At 38.1% G+C, this 22,384-nt stretch overlaps 5 protein-coding genes across 5 annotated transcripts; 1 reads left to right on the forward strand and 4 right to left on the reverse strand.

Moving 5' to 3' along the window:
* Window positions 1-52: 52 nt before the first annotated feature.
* On the reverse strand, window positions 53-448 carry LOC103951988 (SEED MATURATION PROTEIN 1). Its single transcript, XM_009363499.3, has one exon. It carries the CDS (start codon window positions 413-415, stop codon window positions 101-103), a length of 315 nt encoding a protein of 104 aa, XP_009361774.2. The 5' UTR covers window positions 416-448; the 3' UTR covers window positions 53-100.
* A 2,371-nt stretch (window positions 449-2,819) lies between these two features.
* Window positions 2,820-8,834, reverse strand: LOC103951987 (T-complex protein 1 subunit gamma). Its single transcript, XM_009363497.3, has 13 exons — window positions 8,684-8,834; window positions 8,387-8,448; window positions 7,718-7,790; window positions 7,338-7,405; window positions 7,076-7,145; window positions 6,147-6,215; window positions 5,931-6,002; window positions 5,346-5,419; window positions 4,115-4,777; window positions 3,905-4,030; window positions 3,605-3,709; window positions 3,424-3,498; window positions 2,820-3,177 (listed from the first exon to the last, which is right to left on the reverse strand). Exons 1-13 carry the CDS (start codon window positions 8,706-8,708, stop codon window positions 2,989-2,991), a joined length of 1,671 nt encoding a protein of 556 aa, XP_009361772.1. The 5' UTR covers window positions 8,709-8,834; the 3' UTR covers window positions 2,820-2,988.
* Window positions 8,835-9,950: 1,116 nt separating this feature from the next.
* LOC103951986 (BAHD acyltransferase At5g47980) lies at window positions 9,951-11,647 on the forward strand. The gene has a single exon (XM_009363496.3). It carries the CDS (start codon window positions 10,123-10,125, stop codon window positions 11,524-11,526), a length of 1,404 nt encoding a protein of 467 aa, XP_009361771.2. The 5' UTR covers window positions 9,951-10,122; the 3' UTR covers window positions 11,527-11,647.
* A 3,973-nt stretch (window positions 11,648-15,620) lies between these two features.
* Window positions 15,621-17,327, reverse strand: LOC103951985 (stemmadenine O-acetyltransferase-like). Its single transcript, XM_009363495.3, has one exon. The coding sequence runs from the start codon at window positions 17,192-17,194 to the stop codon at window positions 15,773-15,775; it is 1,422 nt and encodes a 473-aa protein (XP_009361770.2). The 5' UTR covers window positions 17,195-17,327; the 3' UTR covers window positions 15,621-15,772.
* LOC125470528 (T-complex protein 1 subunit gamma-like) lies at window positions 16,956-21,618 on the reverse strand. Its single transcript, XM_048569724.1, has 4 exons — window positions 21,072-21,618; window positions 20,782-20,843; window positions 19,139-19,211; window positions 16,956-18,826 (listed from the first exon to the last, which is right to left on the reverse strand). The coding sequence occupies exons 1-4, from the start codon at window positions 21,094-21,096 to the stop codon at window positions 18,753-18,755; spliced, it is 234 nt and encodes a 77-aa protein (XP_048425681.1). The 5' UTR covers window positions 21,097-21,618; the 3' UTR covers window positions 16,956-18,752.
* Between the last annotated feature and the right edge of the window lie 766 nt (window positions 21,619-22,384).

Genomic DNA, 22,384 nt, shown 5'->3' on the forward strand with positions numbered 1-22,384 from the left:
AGAGCTTACAACTTAAAACATAAAAACAAAAACAAAAGGAATGCAGAAAAATATGAGGAGAAAATAAAAGAAAAAAAAATTGGAATAAACATGCATCTATCTACTTAGTACTAAGAGCAGGAGGAGTTTTCTTGGGAAGTTTAGCACTATCAGCAGCAGATCCCGGGCCGCCTTCTCGTTTCGTGAGATCGGGTTTATGCTGCTGCATCTGGGATCGATCATTGCTAGAATCTTCATCATGAGGCTGAGCCTTGGGAATGTTACGAGCACTGGAGAAGAGATCGACAGGCTCCGACTCGGCAATCTTGCCTCCTTCAAGAGGAGTCCCATGCTTGTACGCAGTCCTCACAGCTTCGTCTTCATCAAGCCTCGCCTGCGAAGTCGCATACGTTATGTCGTCCTTGCTCTTTGACATTCTTTCACTTCTCTCTATCTAGGGTTCAGACTGAACCGCATGAGAAATGCATGAGTCGGTTCTGATGACCTGCTTTCATTTATAAGCGTGTTTTGTATCAGTACGTGGTAGATTGGCTTAAGATGAGAGCGACAGCTATACAATTCAACTTGACACGTGGTGTTTTGTTTCAGCGAAGAATTTTTATGACACGAGTATACTGTCAGTATTGCGTTGTGTGCAGATAATGTTATACTATTATGAGTATTACAAGTAAGTTTTTTTTGATATGACACTATATTATTGAATCGGATATAATATAATAAGTAATTTTTTCTTCACATAACATTGTATTATTGATTCGTAACTCTACTGTGTACTAAGTTTTGACATGACACTGTATTATTGAATCGGATATAATATAATAAGTAAATTTTTCTTCACATAACATTGTATTATTAATTCGTAACTCTACTGTGTACTAAGTCAATGTACCATGGAAGTTCTTGTTTGCTCTTTCCATTTGACATAGTGATGTGGCGCCCGACATATTTACTTATGAGAAATGAAAATTTTAAGTTATTTTGATTTTTGATAAGTGGTATAATCTAAGTGGACACTTTTTTTTCTTACTTTCGATTTTTTTGATATTATGGTGACTAATTCGAGCGGACAAAACTAAACACTCTGAGAATTTGAACTTTGAAAGCAAGTATTCATAAATTGATTTAAACTAAAATATTACTAGCCTAAAAGAAACAAAACAGAGTATGACTCCTTCTTGTCCAAATTCTTCTCTCATTTTCTGCTCTCCTATATGAACGATTACGGTTCACGATTAAGCTATTAATATTTTGTATTGATTTTTTTATTAAGAAAAATGAAAAAGAGAAAGACAGAAGGAAGTGAGACAGAAGGGAAGGAAAGGATGGAAATTTAAAGGGGAGAATCGAATGAGGATTCTCTCTGGATCCTCTTTGTGAGGATTCCAGGGATCTGTAAATCATGTTTGTTCATCATACATCGTGCGATCAAAAATCATTTTAAATTTTTTAAGGCTTTTTAGCCAAATGGTCCCTGAGATTTGCATAACACATAACTTTGGTCTCTGAGATTGAAAATCAATAAAATGGTCCCTGAGATTGTCCACCATCTATCATTTTGGTCATTCCGTTAAATACTCTTTGGGTAATTTTCATAGCTTTGTAAATCGTTTCTTAACCAAATTCGACTCATAATATATCAAAATGAAGAAAGGAAAGTGTAGAACAAGATTATACCTATTTGGAAGACCAATGGTTGCTGGAGATGGCTGAAAAATAGCCTAAAAGGTGACTGGTCCGCAAGAAAACTGAAAAACTCGCCGGAAACTGGATAAACTTTAAACGTTCATAACTTCTTTAATACTCAACGAGATCGAGTGATTCAAAAACAAAAATCATACTTCTCAATGAGCCGAAGAGAATGGAACCTTTCTCAATGGCTAATTCGCGGTGGTTTGGCCGGAAAACAGCTCGAAAGTGATTATCTTGGTCTCGAATTAGCCACTTTCGAGCCATTTTTCGGCAAAACCCCGGCAATCTAGCCTTTGAGAAAGGTACCATTCTCTTCCTATTTTTGAGAAGTATGATTTTCATTTTTGAATCACTCGATTTCGTTGAGTATTGAAGAAGTTATGAACGTTTAAAATTTACCTAGTTTCCGGCGAGTTTTTCAGTTTTCTTGCGGACCAGTCACCTTTCCGACTATTTTCCGACCATCTCTGGCAACCATTGGGCTTCCGAATAGGTATAATCTTGTTCTACACTTTCCTATCTCCATTTTGATATATTATGAGTCGAATTTGGTTAAGAAACGATTGAGTTACGAATCTTTGAAAATTGGTCAGAGTTTTTAATAGAAGGACCAAAATAATGGATGATGGACAATCTTAAAAATCATTTATATTGATTTTCAATATTAGAGACCAAAATTATGTGTTATGCAAATCTCGGGAACCATTTTGGTTAAAAAACCATTTTTTTATTTAAAATTGAAACAAATAATACTTGACGAAAACTGACCGTACGAAATACGATGTATGGACACGATTCACGGTTGAGGATCCAGATTCGAAAGATTCATGCTTGAAAAATGCACCTCCACCTTTGAAACCCTTATCTCCCGCGAACCGCCGAGTTCAACCTCACTTTCCTCAAAGACCAAATCTCTGTCACTAATTACTACGTCTAGTTAGCGACAACATTATTACGTGGGCTTAGTTATGTGTAAAAATCAAATCCTTGTCATTAATTAGTGTCTAATTAGTGACAACATTAGTACGTGGGCTTAATTCTGTCTTGCGTGCGTTCATTTGTAAGCTCTGGTGTAATTTTAGGTCGCTTAAGATGATTGATTTTTGTTAGCTACATGCAAACACAAAACGTCGACATCTTTTAAGCTATTAGATCAAAATCCAATTGTCACCAGTCACCAATTTTAAACATCCAAAGATCAACAGTGCGACGAGGGTACAAAATATCCTCATCAGACTCAGAACGCTCCTCTTTCTTCTTGAAAGCAAAACTAAATTCAAATCGACAAGACGTCGATTCTCACTCGGGAATCATTTGCTCATTATCAGCATCACCTTCTGTTTCAACTTGAGGCTTTGAAGGAGCTTTGGAACCAGGAGGCTGCTTCTTCTTGATCCCGCTCACAATGTCATCGATTCTGAGAAGTAGGCAAGCGGATTCTATGGCTGTTTTAAAGGTCTGAGCCTTCACGTTGTACGCATCCCAGATCTGACATGATAAATATAAGCAATTAACAGGCTTACCCACGCTAGAAATTTGATGTTCAAGACTTCGTGGATACGCTCAAATCGTAGCTAGTCACATTTATTTTAGTAATAAGCAGGGTTACAGCAGTTGCCCTCACATGGGTGCTGTCAAAATATGCACCAATCGCCCAACGAACTTGAATATTGTCAAAGTAAAAAGGGAAAGAAAAGAGCAACATAAGTATGGAACTAAAGGAGATCCACCCACCTTTTTCTCTTTCACGTCAGTTATTGCACCAGTGTTTCCATCTATGCCAATCCATGCATTTTCACCATTAGCATGCTATGGAAAGAAATTGTAATTTAGATAAAAATAAAATGCATCAGAAGAGATACATAAATGATAGTAATAGTAGAACAGAACAATGCCATACGGTAAAGATTCAAACCTTTCCCTGCAGCGCTGTCATAGTTCTAATCACATTAACACCACAATTCTGAGCCAACGTTCGTGGTATAGCCTCAAAAGCTATAGCAGCAGCTTCATACGGCCACTGTTTTACCATCAAAACACAAATGTAAAACCACAGCTAATTCTTAATCCCCAATATGTCAAAAGCATGTGAACTCAAGCAACAGAGGTTCTTAGTCTTAGTGTTCATCTTTCTATTTTCACGAGGAGTTCTCCAGATTCTTGGACCAGTTTACACAACAGATAAAAACTTTTATATGAGGAAAAGTGCGCTTACCTTTTCGATACCTTCTACAGATGAACTATTTTGCTTCAATGTTGCCGATACAGTTAACTCTGTAGCACCACCACCAGGAACAAGTTTTGGATTTTTGAGGATGTTTCTTGCTACTGACATAGCATCCTACGACAAAGTAATAAATAAATAACAAATTTCAAATATTATATTTACTTCCATGTAATGGGATAAAAAATAAAACCACCATACCTGCAAATTTCTTTCCACTTCATTTAAGAGATCCTTACTAGGGCCTCTTAAGAGTATAGTACATGCTTTGGGATCTTTGCAATCAACAATGAATGCAAAAAACTCATCACCAATTTTCTTGACCTCAAATAGCCCAGCCCCTGTACCAACATCAGACTCTTGCAATTCATCTGGTCTGTTAACAATAACTGCCCCACAGGCCTTAGCAATTCGGTTATTGTCTGTTTTTCGCAACCTCCTGATTGCACTGACGCCAGCCTTGCTTAGGTAATGGCATGCCAAGTCACTAAGCCCCTTTTCTGTAATAACCACATCTGGCTTAAACTTCAATATCTGCACGCAGAGGCTCTCGATGTATTCTTCTTCCAATTTTAGTAGGACTCCCCAATCTTCTTCTTTAAGTAACTCAGCATTTGTTTGGTTCTCACCTTTCTTATACTCAAGAGGACAATCAAGAAGAATGATCCTTGGGTTAACAATCTTTCTTCTCATTTTTCCAGGTGCGATAACATCTTTGTTAAACATTACTCCTTTCAGAACCATTGAATCTTCCAACTGGCCACCAGGAACCTTCTCAACCTTAATGTACTTTTTGATATCCACTTCTCGCAGACCCTGGCCAAGGTCCACCCCCACTATTGTGGTGGCATCAAGCGCTAAATCCTACAAGAAGAAAACCCAATTTATGGTCAGTCATGACTCATGACTCATGAGTGAGTTCATAGTAATTTGTCACTAGAATGATAGAATCAGATCTAAAGAGTGAATATCAATAGTCCAAGTAATTGATTCTCATTGCAAGGCGGCTCATTCAAATGCAAGACATAATACATAACAAATAATGGTGAAAACTATGAAATCAATGTAATAATTTTCCACTTAGACACACAAAGTAATACACTCATACAGAGTTAACTTGCAGGCATGAGGCCACAGCTTATCTATCAAAAATTCTAACGAGATAGACAAAGTTTAGTCAAGAATAAAAGTTAGAAATCCATGGTTAAACCTCACTTTTAGTTTAAATATGATGTTTATCTCTCTGAACTACAAAGCTAAAGAAAATAAGTATTGCCTCTTTTGTGCAGATATTTTCCTTGACAAATTCTTAAATTTTTGTCAGTATATCCTTCATAGGCCACTTTACCTAGATGAAGAATCATAAGACCTGGAAACCAATAAACAAGAAGAAATAACTAAATGCAAAACCTTTATTTAAACAAGTGCTTACTGCAATTAAATCCCCAAACTGACTAGTGAACTTTGTACCGATACAACTCTTGACCAGTCCCAACATTGTTGCACCTGCCATGGAAAGCATACATAAGTAACATGCCAAAACGCTAGCTTAGCATTTCAAATAATCGTTAATCAAGGTAAATTATTATCACACAGGATATTCAGTCACTGACAGGTTTGCAATCATAACAATGAGTGTTATCATCGGCAAGAGCTGCCACTGAAAATTCTGCCGTTCCCCACCAATTATGTTGTTTTGATTCCTAAACACACTCACAATATGAATTCCTAATTCAATCTAAGTGAAACTAACATAACAGAGATGAAATAATGGCCACAATTGCTAAACGAAAACTAAGCTATGCCTATTCCCCAATTTTTCCTAAGCAGCTGCAACATGAAATCCACGAACCTGATTGAGCACAAGGAATAGTGCCCTGAGTTTATTTCTATGTTCCAGTCTTATGCATGCCATTACATTCTCACAAAAGTTAGATTAAATGAGAGCAAGAGACTCAATACAAAAATAATAGGTATATAATTTGATGATGAGTAGAATGAAACCGAAGGAACTTACGATCCTTCACATCAATGTCCATTGCTATTTTGTCAAGAACAGCAATAGCATCCTCCAGAGCTTTATTGTAGGCTACAACGAAAAAACAGAAAATTTAAAAAACATCGAAACAAAATAATTAGAAAAAGAATAAATCGTAAACCAAAATCAAATCCAAAACTATACATGAAAGAAAAATCAAAAGGAAAAATGTTATCGTAATTTCTTTCAATTTACCTCGGCAAATAACAGTAGGATGATAGTGCTTGTCAATAAATGCTTCTGCAACATGGAGCATCTCACCAGCTACACCAGATTTCATTCCAAATGTAAGACATAAAGCAAAGTTCATGTACACATATAATACTGTTGTAACCTGTTCAGTAAATAGAAAAGTACACAACCTTCCTCAAGCTTACTAAATTCCATGATATATATTATTATGCCAGTTAATCCCATCATCGCTGTATAAATTACTTATATACCAAGCAATGTTAAGCACAAAATAGATTTAACAAACATAATAGGGATTTTAGCATTAGGCCTCCAAATACAACATTTGTTAGCAATAAATACCTACTTTAATTCTACTTATTTTTTAAGTCATCAACTTTCGTTGTTGTATAGCTTTAAGTCCTCAATATGCTCGACCATTTTAGCAATGAGCCCACATTTTTTTTTTGTTGACTTGTCCTCAATTTCGGCCCTAAAATTTATCAATAAGCCCATTAAAGGCTAAGGAAACAAGAATTTGTAAGGGGTTTTCTCTTTAAGTTATAGGGTTTTTACAGGGAGAAATGCTTGCAACCTTTGCATTTGAACCTTTTCATTTCTTCACATGACACGGGTCATTTTTTACTTAAAAGCAAGACATTTGATGCCTTTGAAATTATATTTTTTATTTTTCATTATTAATTCCTAGCTAAAAGCATTAAGGTCTTTTTTTGTGTAAAAAAATGCCGTGTCATTTGAAGAAGTGAAAAGATCCAAATGCAAAGGTTGCTAGCACTCCCCTTTTACTAGTCACCCCTATTTATTACTTGAAGACAATTTATTTTGCTCCATAAAAAGATTGAACAAGAATATATGCCAATAAGTAACAAGTATATACTATATCCTCAAATGAACATTGAGTTGCATGTAGGTAAATAATGCTCAAACCATACCAAGGACAATGACAGATGTTGTTCCATCACCTACTTCTTCATCTTGTGTGCGACTTAATTCAATCATTGACTATCACCAAAAATTTCAAAAGAGCAAAGGTAAGAATACCAAAGAAAATGAGAGGGAGGAGGGGGTTCATATAAAAGTAAAGAATTGACAAGAAAGAAAATGCAAAAATAGATGGGGAACAGATGTTTTTGAACCGAAAAGATTAAACAAAAATAAAATCCAGAAAGGAACAATTTGAGACAAATATCATGCCTTTGCTGCTGGGTGAGCAAGATCCAATTCACGCAGAATGGCATTTCCATCATTAGTCACTACAATTCCTGTCAGAAACAAGGGTAACATGTTAGTGTATTGCAAACTCATCAAGACCCAAACGAAAGCCATGGGGATAATAGACGCACGAAATAGTTACATCACCCGCAACATCAATCTAAACTTTACTTAATTGCAAATAGAAATGTAAAAGAACTTCTTTGATTCAAAATAATTTAATCACAGGAACAAACATGCCGCCACCTAAAATAAGGGCTTACTGCGTTGTAAAAACTGAAGGAAAATAAATCATTATATTCAATTTCAACAAAAATACAGAAAAAACAATAAAACTTATCAGACTGCGAGAAAATAATTACCTCCACTAGCGTCAAGTAGCATCTTGAGCATGGACCGAGGACCCAAGGTTGTCCGGATTATGTCAGCAACGGCCTGTAATAATCAAAATGCTTAAAATTTGTACGCTCATGAGACCCTAAGTGCTAATAGTCTGACAAGTATCCACAGTGGAAGCATAATAATATCCTCTTGAAAAGAAAATACCATTGACAACTGAGACCCTAAATGCTTAGAATTCTTTTGTACGAAAATACTAAACATTTCATAGTTAGAAGGTTAACACTCCTGGCAACTCATCCAGAAATTAATACGTTCGAAACAAATACTGAACATACATTTGCAGATGAATTTCAATTCAATTCAGTTTTCGCTAACCTTGTTCACAAAACCCAAAATTACAACAGCATCCTATTTTGTAAGTCATTCACCAAATACTGAGCTCGATTGACCAAAACAAGCCCAACTTACCACATCACATGTAAAAAAACCTTATTTATAGACTTTCTGAAATTTATATACTTGATTGACATACGAAAATAAAAACCATCAACAAAATTAGATTCAAATAAATCTCTCTCCAAGACTTCATCACTTAAAACCATTATTTTCCCTTAAACGAACTATTTAGGATTTTCCATTACATTTCAATCCAAAATAATATTTTTAGATTCGTAAACCCTTAATCTCACCTTCGATGCCTGGATATTTCCATGGTGTACTTTAGTCCCCGACTCACGCTTCAATGAATCTTCTGCTCAGATAAGTTCAAACAAGCAAAAATAAGCCAATCAGTTTTCACAGGAACTCAAATCTCATAAAAAAAAGAGGGCAGAAAACGAGGTTTTCAGAAACCCAAATGAAAGATCAACTCAAAAACCTAAACTTTGAAGCAACTGCAAGTTGTTTTTTTTTTTTTTTTTTTTTTTGTTGTGTTTTGGGGGGGGGGGGGGGGGGGTGGGGAGAAGAAAGAAGGGAAGGGATCTTACTGAGGACGAGCACTGGAGCTTGCATGTTGATGGCGAGATCTGTGTGAAACTGTGGAGTGTGAGGAGGAAGGAAGAAGAAGGAGAGGAAGAGAAGTCCGGTGAGGTTTTTATGCGAGGGAAACGCCGAAAGTGAGATTTTAGTGAAACCTGGTAGTGCGAAATAGGTCTGCAAAATGGGACGGAGAGACCCGCGCTGATCCGAGCCGATGCTCAATTGGGCTTTAAAAGTCTTTTTAAATTTCAGGCTGAATTAGGCTGGCCCAAAACCTTCTCTTGGAATTTTTTTTTTTTTTTTTTTGTTTTTTGTTTTTTTTGCTTCAATTGGGCTTTACTCAAAACTTTTCAGATTCACATAACTTTATATTTATGATCAAAATCGGTCATATTGTAAAATTCCTATAAAGATCATTGATTTCATATTTGGACGAGTGTCGCCTATCTTGGGTAAATGTCATCTACTAGATAATACCCTATATTGTACTAATGCCCATTGACGTAGTAATCTAGTTGAGGTGATTTACCCTCCGTTAGGTTAGTAAAGAGGGGTGAACGCCCGAGTACTGTAATGTCATTTTGGGATCCTGAGACTCCAAAGAAAGCATGCCAAATACATGGGTCAAACGAGGTAACTGCCTCTAACACAATAGTTGGTTTTTTCAATCTTCCGCTAAATCCTCTTTGCCATCCAATGGGACAGTTATTCCACTACCAATGCATGCAATCTAATGACCCTATCATGCTCGGAAAGTCACGTTCTCCAACTTTTTGAATGACCCAAGCAAAATTTGCTTGATTTGGTTAATGAAGGTACTCTTCTTTGTAAATCTGAAGGGTTGATTTGGTTCAAAGAGGTACTCTTATTTGCGTGTATTGCCTAAAATTTGAAGGGTTGAACTAGCTAATAGCATGTGGATAAATTCTGGGATTCATAACAATCCTTTTTTATTTTTTATTTTTTAATAAGTAAAGGGAAGATTCGAACTTAACAGGGAGCATGGTATATAAATGAAACTTGAGATTCGATTAATTCACATATGGCGTCTCCTTTAAATATTAGTGAAAACCCCAGAGCAACTTTATCGGGTGCAACTCAAACTAAGATGAAGCAGCACAAACATACCTCGTGTGGTTTCCGGGTCATTTCGATTTTATATTCTTCTGTTTGACTATTAAATAATTAGTGGACGATGCTTCGTGGAAATGAGAGATATAGTGCACAGCCATTGACTGCTAGCTTGTGTATTTGTATTTCTTGGTCAACATTCAACCCGAGGAACTTTCCGAGTTTTGCTAATATTTCTTAGAGATTAGCTCAGTTGAATATTCAGATACAAGAAATTGATAACTGAATAAAGTTGACTTTTCCTGCATCGGAGCAGTTGTTGTGAGGGGAATCTGGGTCTTTATATGGAGGGTTCTTAAATTTGTGATGAAATCAAATGGGGAGCAAGATCATGGCTTCTGACGTGAAGGTCGAAGTAATTCACAAGGAAACAATTAGTCCATCCTGTCCAACTCCTCCGCACCTCAAAACTACCAATAGCCTCTCATTTTTTGATCAGCTTGTTCCTCCAATTTACATCCCACTACTTCTCTTCTACCCCATCTGCAACAACGGTGATGATTTTGAGGTCCATGATATCAATCACCGATCTTTGGTTACGGAAAGATCCGAGCTTCTAGAGACATCTTTATCTGAAGCCCTCACTCTCTTCTATCCCTTTGCAGGAAGTTTCCAGTTTAATGATTCAATCTGTTGCAATGACCAGGGGGCTGTGTTTCTTGAAGCCCAAGTCAACTGTCCCATGTCAAAGATTTTTGACAAACCAGATCTTGGAATGCTAGGGCAATTGCTTCCAAATGATCATACAAGTCATCTTCTACAAGTCCAGGCCAATTTCTTCGAATGCGGTGGATTGGCAATCGGAGTCAATATGTCGCATAAGGTGGCGGATGCTTCCACACTCAGCAAATTCATTAATCGCTGGGCTGCAATTGCACTCGGCTCGCCAAGAACTATTGATGTGGTGCCTCTTGTAGCATTTGGGGCTGCATCTTCTCTTTTCCCACCACTAGACTTCCTAAACTCACCGCCAGCGCCAACTCCAACTAGAGACATGAAATTTGATATTAAAGAAAGGTGTACGACGAGGAGATTTGTGTTTGATGGCTCAAAGATTGCTGCTCTCAAGTCCGAAGCTGCCAGTGCCAGCGTGCCAAATCCAACACGAGTTGAAGTAGTGTCCGCACTCATTTGGAAATGTGCAAAGGAAGCGTCAAGATCAAACTTGGGTTCAGTGAGGCCCTCTTCATGGTGTCAAACAGTGAACATGAGGAAAGTACTTGCGCAGACCTTGGCAGATAAAGATTTGCTAGGGAATGTTGTGGGGTTGGTTGCAGCAAAGACGGAAGAATCCAGCAGTGAAGCACATGATCATGATCTTCGAAGCTTGGTTACTATACTGAGGAAGGGCATTGAGGAATTTAAAGAAAAATATAGAAATGGAGTTAGAGGGGAGGAATTCTGTCAACTTTTCATGGAGAATGTGAACCTCATTATGAAAAAGGATGATACAGACAGCTATAGTTCCACCAGTTGGTGCAGGTTTCCTCTATACGAATCCAATTTTGGTTGGGGAAAGCCATCATGGGTCTTCATTTCTAGTGTTGGTTCCAAGAATTCAATTGTCTTACTGGATGCAAGAGATGGCGATGGAATAGAAGCGTCCTTAACTTTCAACGAAGAAGACATGTCCATGTTTGAAAGCAATGAGGAGCTGCTTGAATATGCATCTTTGAATCCATCTGTAATTTGTAACCCCCCACAAAAGAACCTTCTCTAGTCCTTAATTCCTTAGATGAGTATTGCAAGAGGTTGGTTGATCACTCATTGTATTGATGCTTGTACGCTAGTTTGTACCAAAAATAAAGTTCCAAAACTAGTGCTTTCACTAGATGAATTCAGGCATGTTTCAAATTGGTAAGGGTTAAAACTAGTGCTTTTGAGTCATAGAAGTGCTTTCTCAAAGCACCTGCTTTGTGCTTTGTAAGGAAGCACTTATCCAGAACATGAAAGAAAAACCATTTTTCCCTTCCCACCCTCCATACCTCGATCATAGCCACCATTCACACCATCATCTAGATGGCATCCACCTTTTTATTGTCTCACCTCTTTGTCTCTGTTAAATTTTTACTTTTTACGTGAGATTTAGCTCATCAAGTTTCAAGTTTCGGATGAAAATTTTCAAATTTCAAGTTTCTGGTGGCGGACCATAAAGTTTGGAAAGTGGGGAGAGAGGTTGCTGGGGTATGTTTACAAGTAGGGGAGCTTGAACCATGTTTCGGTTTCAGAGGCAAAGCATATAATCCTTATTACTTCACAGACCATGAATTGCATCATTCTTCAGATTAATTCATCATACATACGAACCGCGTTCTATCTTGAAAACGGCGTTACATCACCGCATGACTATTCATTACTCCTTTAAATATGTAGTAGACCACTACACGACATGTTAATTAAATTACAAACCATATACTTAATAATATGTGACCATCTATATCCTCTAACTCCAATATAGCATTATGAATTTAGTTATTATTATGTCATTAAATTATATGTGATTATGAGACCCTTCATCTTATAACAAGAACGGGACATTAGTCCATTGATATTTAGTTCTCGTCTAATGTCACATTCCCACCTGAGCTCCCACCACATCCAGAGCTCGACTCCGCCGTAGCACGATATTGTCCGCTTTGGGCCCCGACCACGCCCTCACGATTTTGTTTTTGGGAACTCACACGAGAACTTCCCAGTGGGTCACCCATCCTGGGAATGCTCTCGCCCGAACTTACTTAACTTCGGAGTTCCGATGGAACCCGAAGCCAATGAGCTCCCAAAAAGCCTCGTGCTAGGTAGAGATGAGAATATACATATAAGGCTTAGAGGATCCACTCTCCTGGGCGATGTGGGATGTACCCGGAAAGTCCACTTTGACTCCGAATCGAGTTGTGTTGGCCAACACCACATCCCGGGCTCGACTTCGCCGTAACACGATATTGTCTCCTTTGGGTCCTAACCACGCCTTCACGGTTTTGTTTCTGGGAACTCACACGAGAACTTCCCAGTGGGTCACCCATCCTGGGAATGCTCTCACCCGAACTCGCTTAATTTCGGAGTTTCGATGAAACCCGAAATCAGTGAGCTCCCAAAAAGCCTTGTGCTAGGTAGAATGAGAATATACATATAAAGCTTAGAAGATCAACTTACTTGGACGATGTGAGATGTTACATCTAATATGAAAGTGAGGCATGTAGCCCCATAAGTATATGAATATAAAATTCATATTCAAGTAATTGGAAGCATGTCACTCATTACTATAGTCTGATGTTAAATTTTGAATTGCACTATTCATCTAGGGTATGGATTAGATCTTTAATTTTGAATTAATAACCGTTTGCCACTAGGTCTTTTGTTTTGGGCTCATCTTCTCAGAAAACAATGGGCTTGGGCTGCTGTGTTTGGGCCTGGAGTGAGGTTAGGGAAAATTACCCTTTTGCCTGGTTCAATACAAATCTGACGGACGGAAAAATCTTGGGGTATTTTAGTCTTTATGCGCCTAGGGTTGATGTCGGTGTCAATCTGACGGGTTGAGGGCAGGGTTTGCAGGGTCATGGAAAGGGGTGGGTGTAGGTGTATGCTTTTGATTATTCTTTGTTTTCTTTACTTTCAGGGTTTATGTAGTAAAATTTCGTTTGTGTACACTGCTCCATTTGGTTAGGCTATTTCCAATCCATCCAGTCAAAAGGAGCCAAGCAATGTTAAGGATCGCAATCAGACATGAAAGGGGAGCCAATTTTTACGACGAAGTAAATGTTTTTACAACTTATTTTAAATATTTAATTTCATAAATTAATTTTCTTTAATTTTTGTAATTATATTTTAGGGGTCTTTTGATATGGGTCCAATTTTATAAGCCTGTTTTGAATGGAATCCATTTATATTACATAAGCATAAGTGGGGGCTAGTAAGTACAACAATCATCCATGTCAGCAATTAAAATGCACATAATTTACCAACAAAATTACAACAAGTGCCATTAGAGCCCTTTATCAGGTCTCTTGCAGATTTGTCTCTCTGTTTATTCAAAAACCTTATCCTCCCATCTTTCAAATTGGTTTGCGTCCGTATCCAGCGGAAACCTTGAAACAAATCTCCTAAATCCGTATGAAGCTATGAAAGCTATAAAATTTCTCCCAGTATATGATGAAAACAGAATAGGCGAAGATCTGGTTCTGGCCTCCCGGTATACTTGGAGAACAGGTACTTTAAAAATTTTCGAAGTATGCATTGGATCAGTTTTCTTTGATACCTGTTTTCCCCTTGAAGTATACCTATAGAGCACATCTCACTTAAGGTTGTTAAGTGGAATTTGTCGGAATTGTATGCAAAGATGGAAATTATGAAGATCCATGAGTTGGAGGTATGTTTATCCTACCCATCGATTTGGTTTACCAGTAAAACAGGTATTGTGTTCTATAGGTATACCTGTAGAACAGGTATTGTAGAACAATCAAATCTATAGGTATACCTGTGAAACAGGTATTGTGCCTATTTGTTGGTTTCATGGTGATAGAATGTAATATTTAAGTTCATACCCTTTTTTTTTTTGTTAAACAGTTATGATTGTGGAGTTGCTGTGATGTATATTGCACAACAAAAAGCTGATGGAGAATTAGTCGAAGGTGTCTTTTCAGCAGAGGCGATGAAGAATATGAGAGCACATGTCCTTTGTAGATTCATAAATGAGGGAGATGGTAGCTGGGAAAAGGAAGACTAGGATAAAGAAGTTATGCGAAATTTGAGTTTTTGTTTCATTTAAGTGTTTCAATTCAATAAAATGATGGGACTCCAATCCATCCGAATTCATTGTCTACTAGATAAGTTTAAGCCTTCCTTAAAAATAGATTGATACGAAATTCAAATTCAAAAATTGTTATCAAGAAATCTGGGAGTAAGATGAAAGACTACTAAACAATGAATTTGAATTCTGATAAAAATTTAAAACGTGGGTAATATATGGAGAACGTGCCAAATCTATAAGAGGGTAAAATAGTAATAACAGTGCAAAAAAATCAACCTAATCAGAAAAATTGCTGACATGGAATCCTAATCATTGGAGCTAAGTCAAAAATAACTAAAAATTGGACTAATCCTAATATTGGGCTATAAAATTGGACCAATTTCAAGTTTTCCCTATATTTTATAGGTACGTCATGTGGAGGAGGACAACTCCAAACCCTTTAGTCATCGCGGTTGTTAGGAAATTTGTAAAGAGTGGGTGTTATTTGAAGATCCACCTCAACAAAGTGTTGGTCCTACGCCAGTGTTCGAAAATGCATCCTCAATTGCAGATGGATCTCCTACCATTCAAGAAACAAGGGTAGAAAATCCGTCTCCAGGTGAAGGTTCCGTACCTAGGGCTATGGGACGAAACAAGCTCCGAAAATTGAAGGAAAAGGGAAGGGCAAATGATGATTTCGCCTTTCAACAGGAAATGGCGGCCTCCTTGCGATTAATGGCTGATCAAAATGCCTTTGCTGCAGAAGAAAGGAACCGTAGGTACGAAGAACGGGCAAAACAAATACAAGAATATACGTCAGAATACTAACAGAAAACTTAATGGAATTTAACAACAGAGACCAGATTGATGTGTGTGAGTCAATTTAAGGATCACATGACCAAAATAATGAGTTATGTCAATTTCATAAACTATTTGTGATAAAAACTCTAAAAAATATAATTCAAATCTAGAGTTTAAACCAAATAAAACAGAAAAATGTCCAATGTTTGAGAATTCATCACGAACATATCAGCGTGCCAATGTTTGAGAATTCCCACATGTTCCAGTTCTCATCATCAGACCATTCAAACTTTTCAATTCGAACGCTACTTTATTCCCACAATTTCTTATTGGGCTAGAGGAACAAGCTGGCTATCACCAAAAGCCAGTGATCCACTATTTATTGAAAACACAAAATTAAAGACAAGGAGAGAAGAGGATTATTGTCTACCAAGTGCCAAACTCAGTAGGTGACCCTTGGATTCAGAGAAGCATATGCCAGCAGCTCCATGTTGCCTTCAAATAATGCCATCTTCTCTTCGCTGAGAGTCAACCATGCTTCAATCCCTTTGCAATCTCTTTTGTCCACCAAATGAAACATATTCTTTACTACAAGACTAGGACCGCTCACCCATGACGGCTTTCCCCATCCGAAATCTGTTTCATAGAAAGGAAACCTACACCAACTGGAGCAGTAATAAGTTTCAATCTCCTGATCTTTCAGTGGGATTGTCAGGTATTCGGTCAACACTTGCATTGCCTCATTAGGATCAAATACTTTTGTAGCAGCTTCTTTCATTTCTTCAATCCCGGCCCGGATTTTAACAACCAAGTCTTTTAAATCCAACACATTGGAAGTACTCTCTTCAGCCTTTGTTATAGCCGAAAGAGAAAAATTCCCAGCCATGTTATCTGGAAAGGGCGGCGTAACCATTTTGCACAAGTTCACTGCTAGACGAAACGTGGATGGCCTTATTGGACTAGAACACAACGTGTTTGGTGACGACTTTGACGATGCTTCAATTGCACATTTCCAAATGAGTGCTGAAACGGCTTCTACCCTTGTTGGTTTTGGAACAAGTGAACTGGATGTTTCAGATTGGAGAACGGAAATCTTTGAGTTATCAAACACATACCTCCTTGTTACGGGCTTTTCCTTCTCGGATGGTGACTCCCAGAGGGGGAAATCTAGGGGTGGAAAAGAAGACGCAACACCGCCAAATTGGGGTAGGATTACCTTGTTGGATTGAAGGGCTGTTGCTGCCCAACAATGGATGAATGTGCATACAGTTGAGACATCAGCAATCTTATGTGAAAAGCCTAACCCAACTGCCATTCCACCACACTCAAACAAGTTGACTTGTATATAAAGCAATGCGCGCGGGCCTGCTTCTGCTTCTGTGGACTCAGCCCCAGTTGGAAGCAATCGTGTTAACATCTCTGGATCTGGGCGTTCGAAAATGTCTGATAAAGAGCACTTGACATGGGCTTTCACGACTTGGGCTCCGTCATCATTACATTCGACTGCGACATTACTTTTTATTCTTCCTGCGAAAGGGTAGTAGTGAGTGAGAGTTTTAGCTAATGATTCTATTAGATGCTGATATTTGTCATTAATGGCCTTGGCAGTATGAGTTGTAGTAGTACTAGCAACATTGGGATAGAAGAGAAGGAATTTGATGTAAATTCCAGGCATAAATAAATCCAAAAGATAGAGCTTAAAATTTCTGAGGTCTTGAGGAGTTGGGGAGGATGGTTTAACTGTTTGTGTATCGACGATTTCAACCTCGATGGATTCGGTGGCCATTTTCTTCGGCTCAAGTTGATACCTTCTGGAATGGGATGGTAAAACTAAATTTGTAAATGGGATCAGATTTATAGACATTGTGGGAGCCCTACGAGAACCTAACACCTGACGCGCCACGCGAGTCCAACAGGTCTCATTAACTTCCCTCTCTTTCTCTCTCGTTTTTCACTCATATCATCCTCTCTCCCTTTCTTCTTTATCTCTCTTTCCTCCTTTTTTTTTTTTTTTTTCTCTCACATTTTTTTTCTCTCTTTTTCTGGAAAAATCACTCTATTTCTCTCTCCCAACTTGACTACAAATTACTCACAAAATCATTTTGTTTCAACGCCAGTGAAGATACCAACTGGGCAACCACATAAAAAGTTTTTTTCTCTCCGTTGTGAGAGCCCTCCGTGGTGAGTGTTCCTTCTCTCCGTGTGGGAGTGTGTTTGGTTTCCCGTTTTCTGTATTTCTCTTTTCTTTGGTTTTCTAGGGTGGTTTGACTGGTGGTTAATCTTGGTAGGGTTGGGAGAGTTATTTCGGTTGGGGGTTGGTTTCTCCGAATTGATTAGGTGTTTTGGGGTGTGGGTGTTGGGTTTGGTGCTGTTCTTCCACCAAGCCTTTAGAGCAATTCCACCCCTAAAGACTTTGCACCAGCACCCAACTCATTTATCCACTCAAGTAAACAGTAATAGACCCTAATGAACAGTAATAGGCCAAAACATCTCCACTCCTAACAAAAAATAGCCTAGTCAATTTTATTAAAATATTATTAATTTTTATTATAAAATAATAATTTGGTGTTTTAATTTTTGTCTTCATCTGACACCCCTCCCGTCTTCTTCTCCCTCTTCTTCTTATTCTTCCCACTTTTCCCAGTTTTTTCTTCTCTCTGTACACCATCTTCTTCTTCTTCTTGTTCTTCCTTTTTTTTCTTCTTATGTGGTTACCAACTGGGCAACCACATAAAAAGTTTTTTTCGCTCCGTTGTGAGAGCCCTCCGTGGTGAGTGTTCCTTCTCTCCGTGTGGGAGTGTGTTTGGTTTCCCGTTTTCTGTATTTCTCTTTTCTTTGGTTTTCTAGGGTGGTGTGACTGGTGGTTAATCTTGGTAGGGTTGGGAGAGTTATTTCGGTTGGGGGTTGGTTTCTCCGAATTGATTAGGTGTTTTGGGGTGTGGGTGTTGGGTTTGGTGTTGTTCTTCCACCAAGCCTTTATGGAAGGGGTTGGGGGCATTTATTATAGGAAGTCACCTAACACAGTGAATGGAATTAAAGGAAGGCTACCTACTGCTAAATCTGAACTATGGAGCAGGAGTAAAAACCCTCTGGGAAGGTACGGAGGTTCAAATATTACTATCATCTCTGTGGTAATTCTACTTACTGTTCAGGTAGAAGAAAGGCAAACAAACAACACGCTAGAGGTGAGTGACCAAAAATGGAGGCCAAAGGTTAGAACTGAGTATACAAAAGCAACCTGTATCTACTCTGATCTCAAGGAACAAGGAGTTAGAAATAGCATCTGGAGTGCATGTTATATTTCATAACATTTTGTTTCAACGCCAGTGAAGAAAATGCAAAAATAGATGGGGAACAGACGTTTTTGAACCGAAAAGATTAAACAAAAATAAAATCCAGAAAGGAACAATTTGAGACAAATATCATGCCTTTGCTGCTGGGTGAGCAAGATCCAATTCACGCAGAATGGCATTTCCATCATTAGTCACTACAATTCCTGTCAGAAACAAGGGTTACATGTTAGTGTATTGCAAACTCATCAAGACCCAAACGAAAGCCATGGGGATAATAGATGCACAAAATAGTTACATCACCCGTAACATCAATCTAAACTTTACTTAATTGCAAATAGAAATGTAAAAGAACTTCTTTGATTCAAAATAATTTAATCACAGGGACAAACATGCCACCACCTAAAATAAGGGCTTACTGCGTTGTAAAAACTGAAGGAAAATAAATCATTATATTCAATTTCAACAAAAATACAGAAAAAACAATAAAATTTATCAGACTGCGAGAAAATAATTACCTCCACTAGCGTCAAGTAGCATCTTGAGCATGGACCGAGGACCCAAGGTTGTCCGGATTATGTCAGCAACAGCCTGTAATAATCAAAATGCTTAAAATTTGTACGCTCATGAGACCCTAGGGGGCGTTTGTTGCGCTGGACTATCTCGGACTGGATTAGCTTCAAGGACTAAGCTGGACTGGCTTAGACTAGACTATACTGGACTAACTTAGTGAAGCGTTTGGTGCAGTATTGGACTAAGAAGCTGGATAATAACAAATTCTAATATTATATTATTTAATATATATATTATTAATATTTTATTATGATCTTATCTTTTCCTACCATTTCCGTCCCACTCTTTTCCTCTTCTCTCATCGTCCCACCATCTCCCTCTTTTTTTCCTCTTAGACCTCTCAATTCATGTCTTTTTCTCATTCCTGGTCAAACTCCTTATTGATTCCAGTGTCTATTTCTCTATCCTCCCTCCCTCTCTAGCTATGTGTTGTTCGAATGGAACCTCACAGCTCCAATTTTCCCGACGAGTTGCAGGTTTCCCGATGTGTTTTCCGGCCAACCCTCGTTAAATTGGATGAAGTTAGCACCGCCAAAAAATTCATCACCATCCCTAGACCGAGATCTTAGCTTTGAATGCTTGAATCTGTCATGGATTTGAAGAAGCCCAAACAGGCCGATACTTCCAGGCCATTTTCCGGCCACATTCAACCACATTTTGGCCTCTATTCAGGTAAAATCGTAATCTTGTCACTCCCAGCTTCAATTTGGTATATTTTATATGAAAGTTGGTTGTGAAATGGATCTGAAAGGGAGTCGGAAAGTTAATGATTGATCTAGGTGACCGGAGATGACGATGAGTCTGTCGGGAGTGGTCGTTGAGCATGACGAGGACAAGAAAGAGAGGATAGTCTTAGCTAGTCCCATGGTTATTGGGGGGTCTCGCTAAGACCTCTTAGTGAAGGGTTTTGTCCATGCTAGTCCCCTTTAGTCTCATTAATGTTAGTCCCAGCATGGAACAAATACAGTATTGGACTAATAGCTAGTCCAGTCCAGTCCAGTCCAACTTAATGAGGGCAAACAAACGCCCCCTAAGTGCTAATAGTCTGACAAGTATCCACAGTGGAAGCATAATAATATCCTCTTGAAAAGAAAATACCATTGACAACTGAGACCCTAAATGCTTAGAATTCTTTTGTACGAAAATACTAAACATTTCATAGTTAGAAGGTTAACACTCCTGGCAACTCATCCAGAAATTAATACGTTCGAAACAAATACTGAACATACATTTGCAGATGAATTTCAATTCAATTCAGTTTTCGCTAACCTTGTTCACAAAACCCAAAATTACAACAGCATCCTATTTTGTAAGTCATTCACCAAATACTGAGCTCGATTGACCAAAACAAGCCCAACTTACCACATCACATGTAAAAAAACCTTATTTATAGACTTTCCGAAATTTATATACTTGATTGACATACGAAAATAAAAACCATCAACAAAATTAGATTCAAATAAATCTCTCTCCAAGACTTCATCACTTAAAACCATTATTTTCCCTTAAACGAACAAAACTATTTAGGATTTTCCATTACATTTCAATCCAAAATAATATTTTTAGATTCGTAAACCCTTAATCTCACCTTCGATGCCTGGATATTTCCATGGTGTACTTTAGTCCCCGACTCACGCTTCAATGAATCTTCTGCTCAGATAAGTTCAAACAAGCAAAAATAAGCCAATGAGTTTTCACAGGAACTCAAATCTCATAAAAAAAGAGGGCAGAAAACGAGGTTTTCAGAAACCCAAATGAAAGATCAACTCAAAAACCTAAACTTTAAGGCAACTGCAAGTTTTTTTTTTTTTTTTTTTTTTCTGTTTGTTGTGTGTGGGGGAGGGGGGGGGGGAGAAGAAAGAAGGGAAGGGATCTTACTGAGGACGAGCACTGGAGCTTGCATGTTGATGGCGAGATCTGTGTGAAACTGTGGAGTGTGAGGAGGAAGGAAGAAGAAGGAGAAGAAGAGAAGTCCGGTGAGGTTTTTATGCGAGGGAAACGCCGAAAGTGAGATTTTAGTGAAACCCTGGTAGTGCGAAATAGGTCTGCAAATGGGACGGAGAGACCCACGCTGATCCGAGCCGATGCTCAATTAGGATTTAAAAGTCTTTTTAAATTTCAGGCTGAATTAGGCTGGCCCAAAACCTTCTCTTGGATTTGTTTTTTTTTTTTTTTTTTGCTTCAATTGGGCTTTACTCAAAACTTTTCAGATTCACATAACTTTATATTTATGATCAAAATCGGTCATATTGTAAAATTCCTATAAAGATCATTGATTTCATATTTGGACGAGTGTCGCCTATCTTGGGTAAATGTCATCTACTAGATAATACCCTATATTGTACTGATGCCCATTGACGTAGTAGTCTAGTTGAGGTGATTTACCCTCCGTTAGGTTAGTAAAGAGGGGTGAACGCCTGAGTACTGTAATGTCATTTTGGGATCCTGAGACTCCAAAGAAAGCATGCCAAATACATGGGTCAAACGAGGTAACTGCCTCTAACACAATAGTTGGCTTTTTCAATCTTCCGCTAAATCCTCCTTGCCATCCAATGGGACAATTATTTCACTACCAATACATGCAATCTAATGACCCTATCATGCACGGAAAGTCACGTTCTCCAACTTTTTGAATGACCCAAGCAAAATTTGCTTGATTTGGTTAACGAAGGTACTCTTCTTTGTAAATCTGAAGGGTTGATTTGGTTCAAAGAGGTACTCTTATTTGCGTGTATTGCCTAAAATTTGAAGGGTTGAACTAGCTAATAGCACGTGGATAAATTCTGAGATTCATAACAATCCTTTTTTATTTTTTATTTTTTAATAAGTAAAGGGAAGATTCGAACTTAACAGGGAGCATGGTATATGAATGAAACTTGAGATTCGATTAATTCACATATGGCGTCTCCTTTAAATATTAGTGAAAACCCCAGAGCAACTTTATCGGGTGCAACTCAAACTAAGATGAAGCAGCACAAACATACCTCGTGTGGTTTCCGGGTCATTTCGATTTTATATTCTTCTATTTGACTATTAAATAATTAGTGGACGATGCTTCGTGGAAATGAGAGATATAGTGCACAGCCATTGACTGCTAGCTTGTGTATTTGTATTTCTTGGTCAACATTCAACCCGAGAACTATCTCTGTATATTCAACCCGAGGAACTTTCCGAGTTTTGCTAATATTTGA

The sequence above is a fragment of a genome, unplaced genomic scaffold (assembly GCF_019419815.1).
Source record: "Pyrus x bretschneideri cultivar Hongxiangsu unplaced genomic scaffold, Pyrus_bretschneideri_v1 Contig50, whole genome shotgun sequence".
Taxonomy (NCBI): Eukaryota; Viridiplantae; Streptophyta; class Magnoliopsida; order Rosales; family Rosaceae; genus Pyrus; species Pyrus x bretschneideri.

Bases quoted from the DNA above. Each gene is read 5' to 3' on its own strand.
- LOC103951988 (XM_009363499.3), bottom strand. From the start codon at position 415: ATGTCAAAGAGCAAGGACGACATAACGTATGCGACTTCGCAGGCGAGG.
- LOC103951987 (XM_009363497.3), bottom strand. From the start codon at position 8,708: ATGCAAGCTCCAGTGCTCGTCCTCA. The intron at 7,791-8,386 runs GTGAGATTAAGG...TGATTATTACAG, and splicing joins GAAATATCCAGGCATCGAAG to GCCGTTGCTGACATAATCCG. The intron at 3,710-3,904 runs GTAAGCGCACTT...ATGGTAAAACAG, and splicing joins CTGTAGAAGGTATCGAAAAG to TGGCCGTATGAAGCTGCTGC.
- LOC103951986 (XM_009363496.3), top strand. From the start codon at position 10,123: ATGGGGAGCAAGATCATGGCTTCTGACGTGAAGGTCGAAGTAATTCAC.
- LOC103951985 (XM_009363495.3), bottom strand. From the start codon at position 17,194: ATGTCTATAAATCTGATCCCATTTACAAATTTAGTTTTACCATCCCAT.
- LOC125470528 (XM_048569724.1), bottom strand. From the start codon at position 21,096: ATGCAAGCTCCAGTGCTCGTCCTCA. The intron at 19,212-20,781 runs GTGAGATTAAGG...TGATTATTACAG, and splicing joins GAAATATCCAGGCATCGAAG to GCTGTTGCTGACATAATCCG. The intron at 18,827-19,138 runs GTAATTATTTTC...TGTTTCTGACAG, and splicing joins GCTACTTGACGCTAGTGGAG to GAATTGTAGTGACTAATGAT.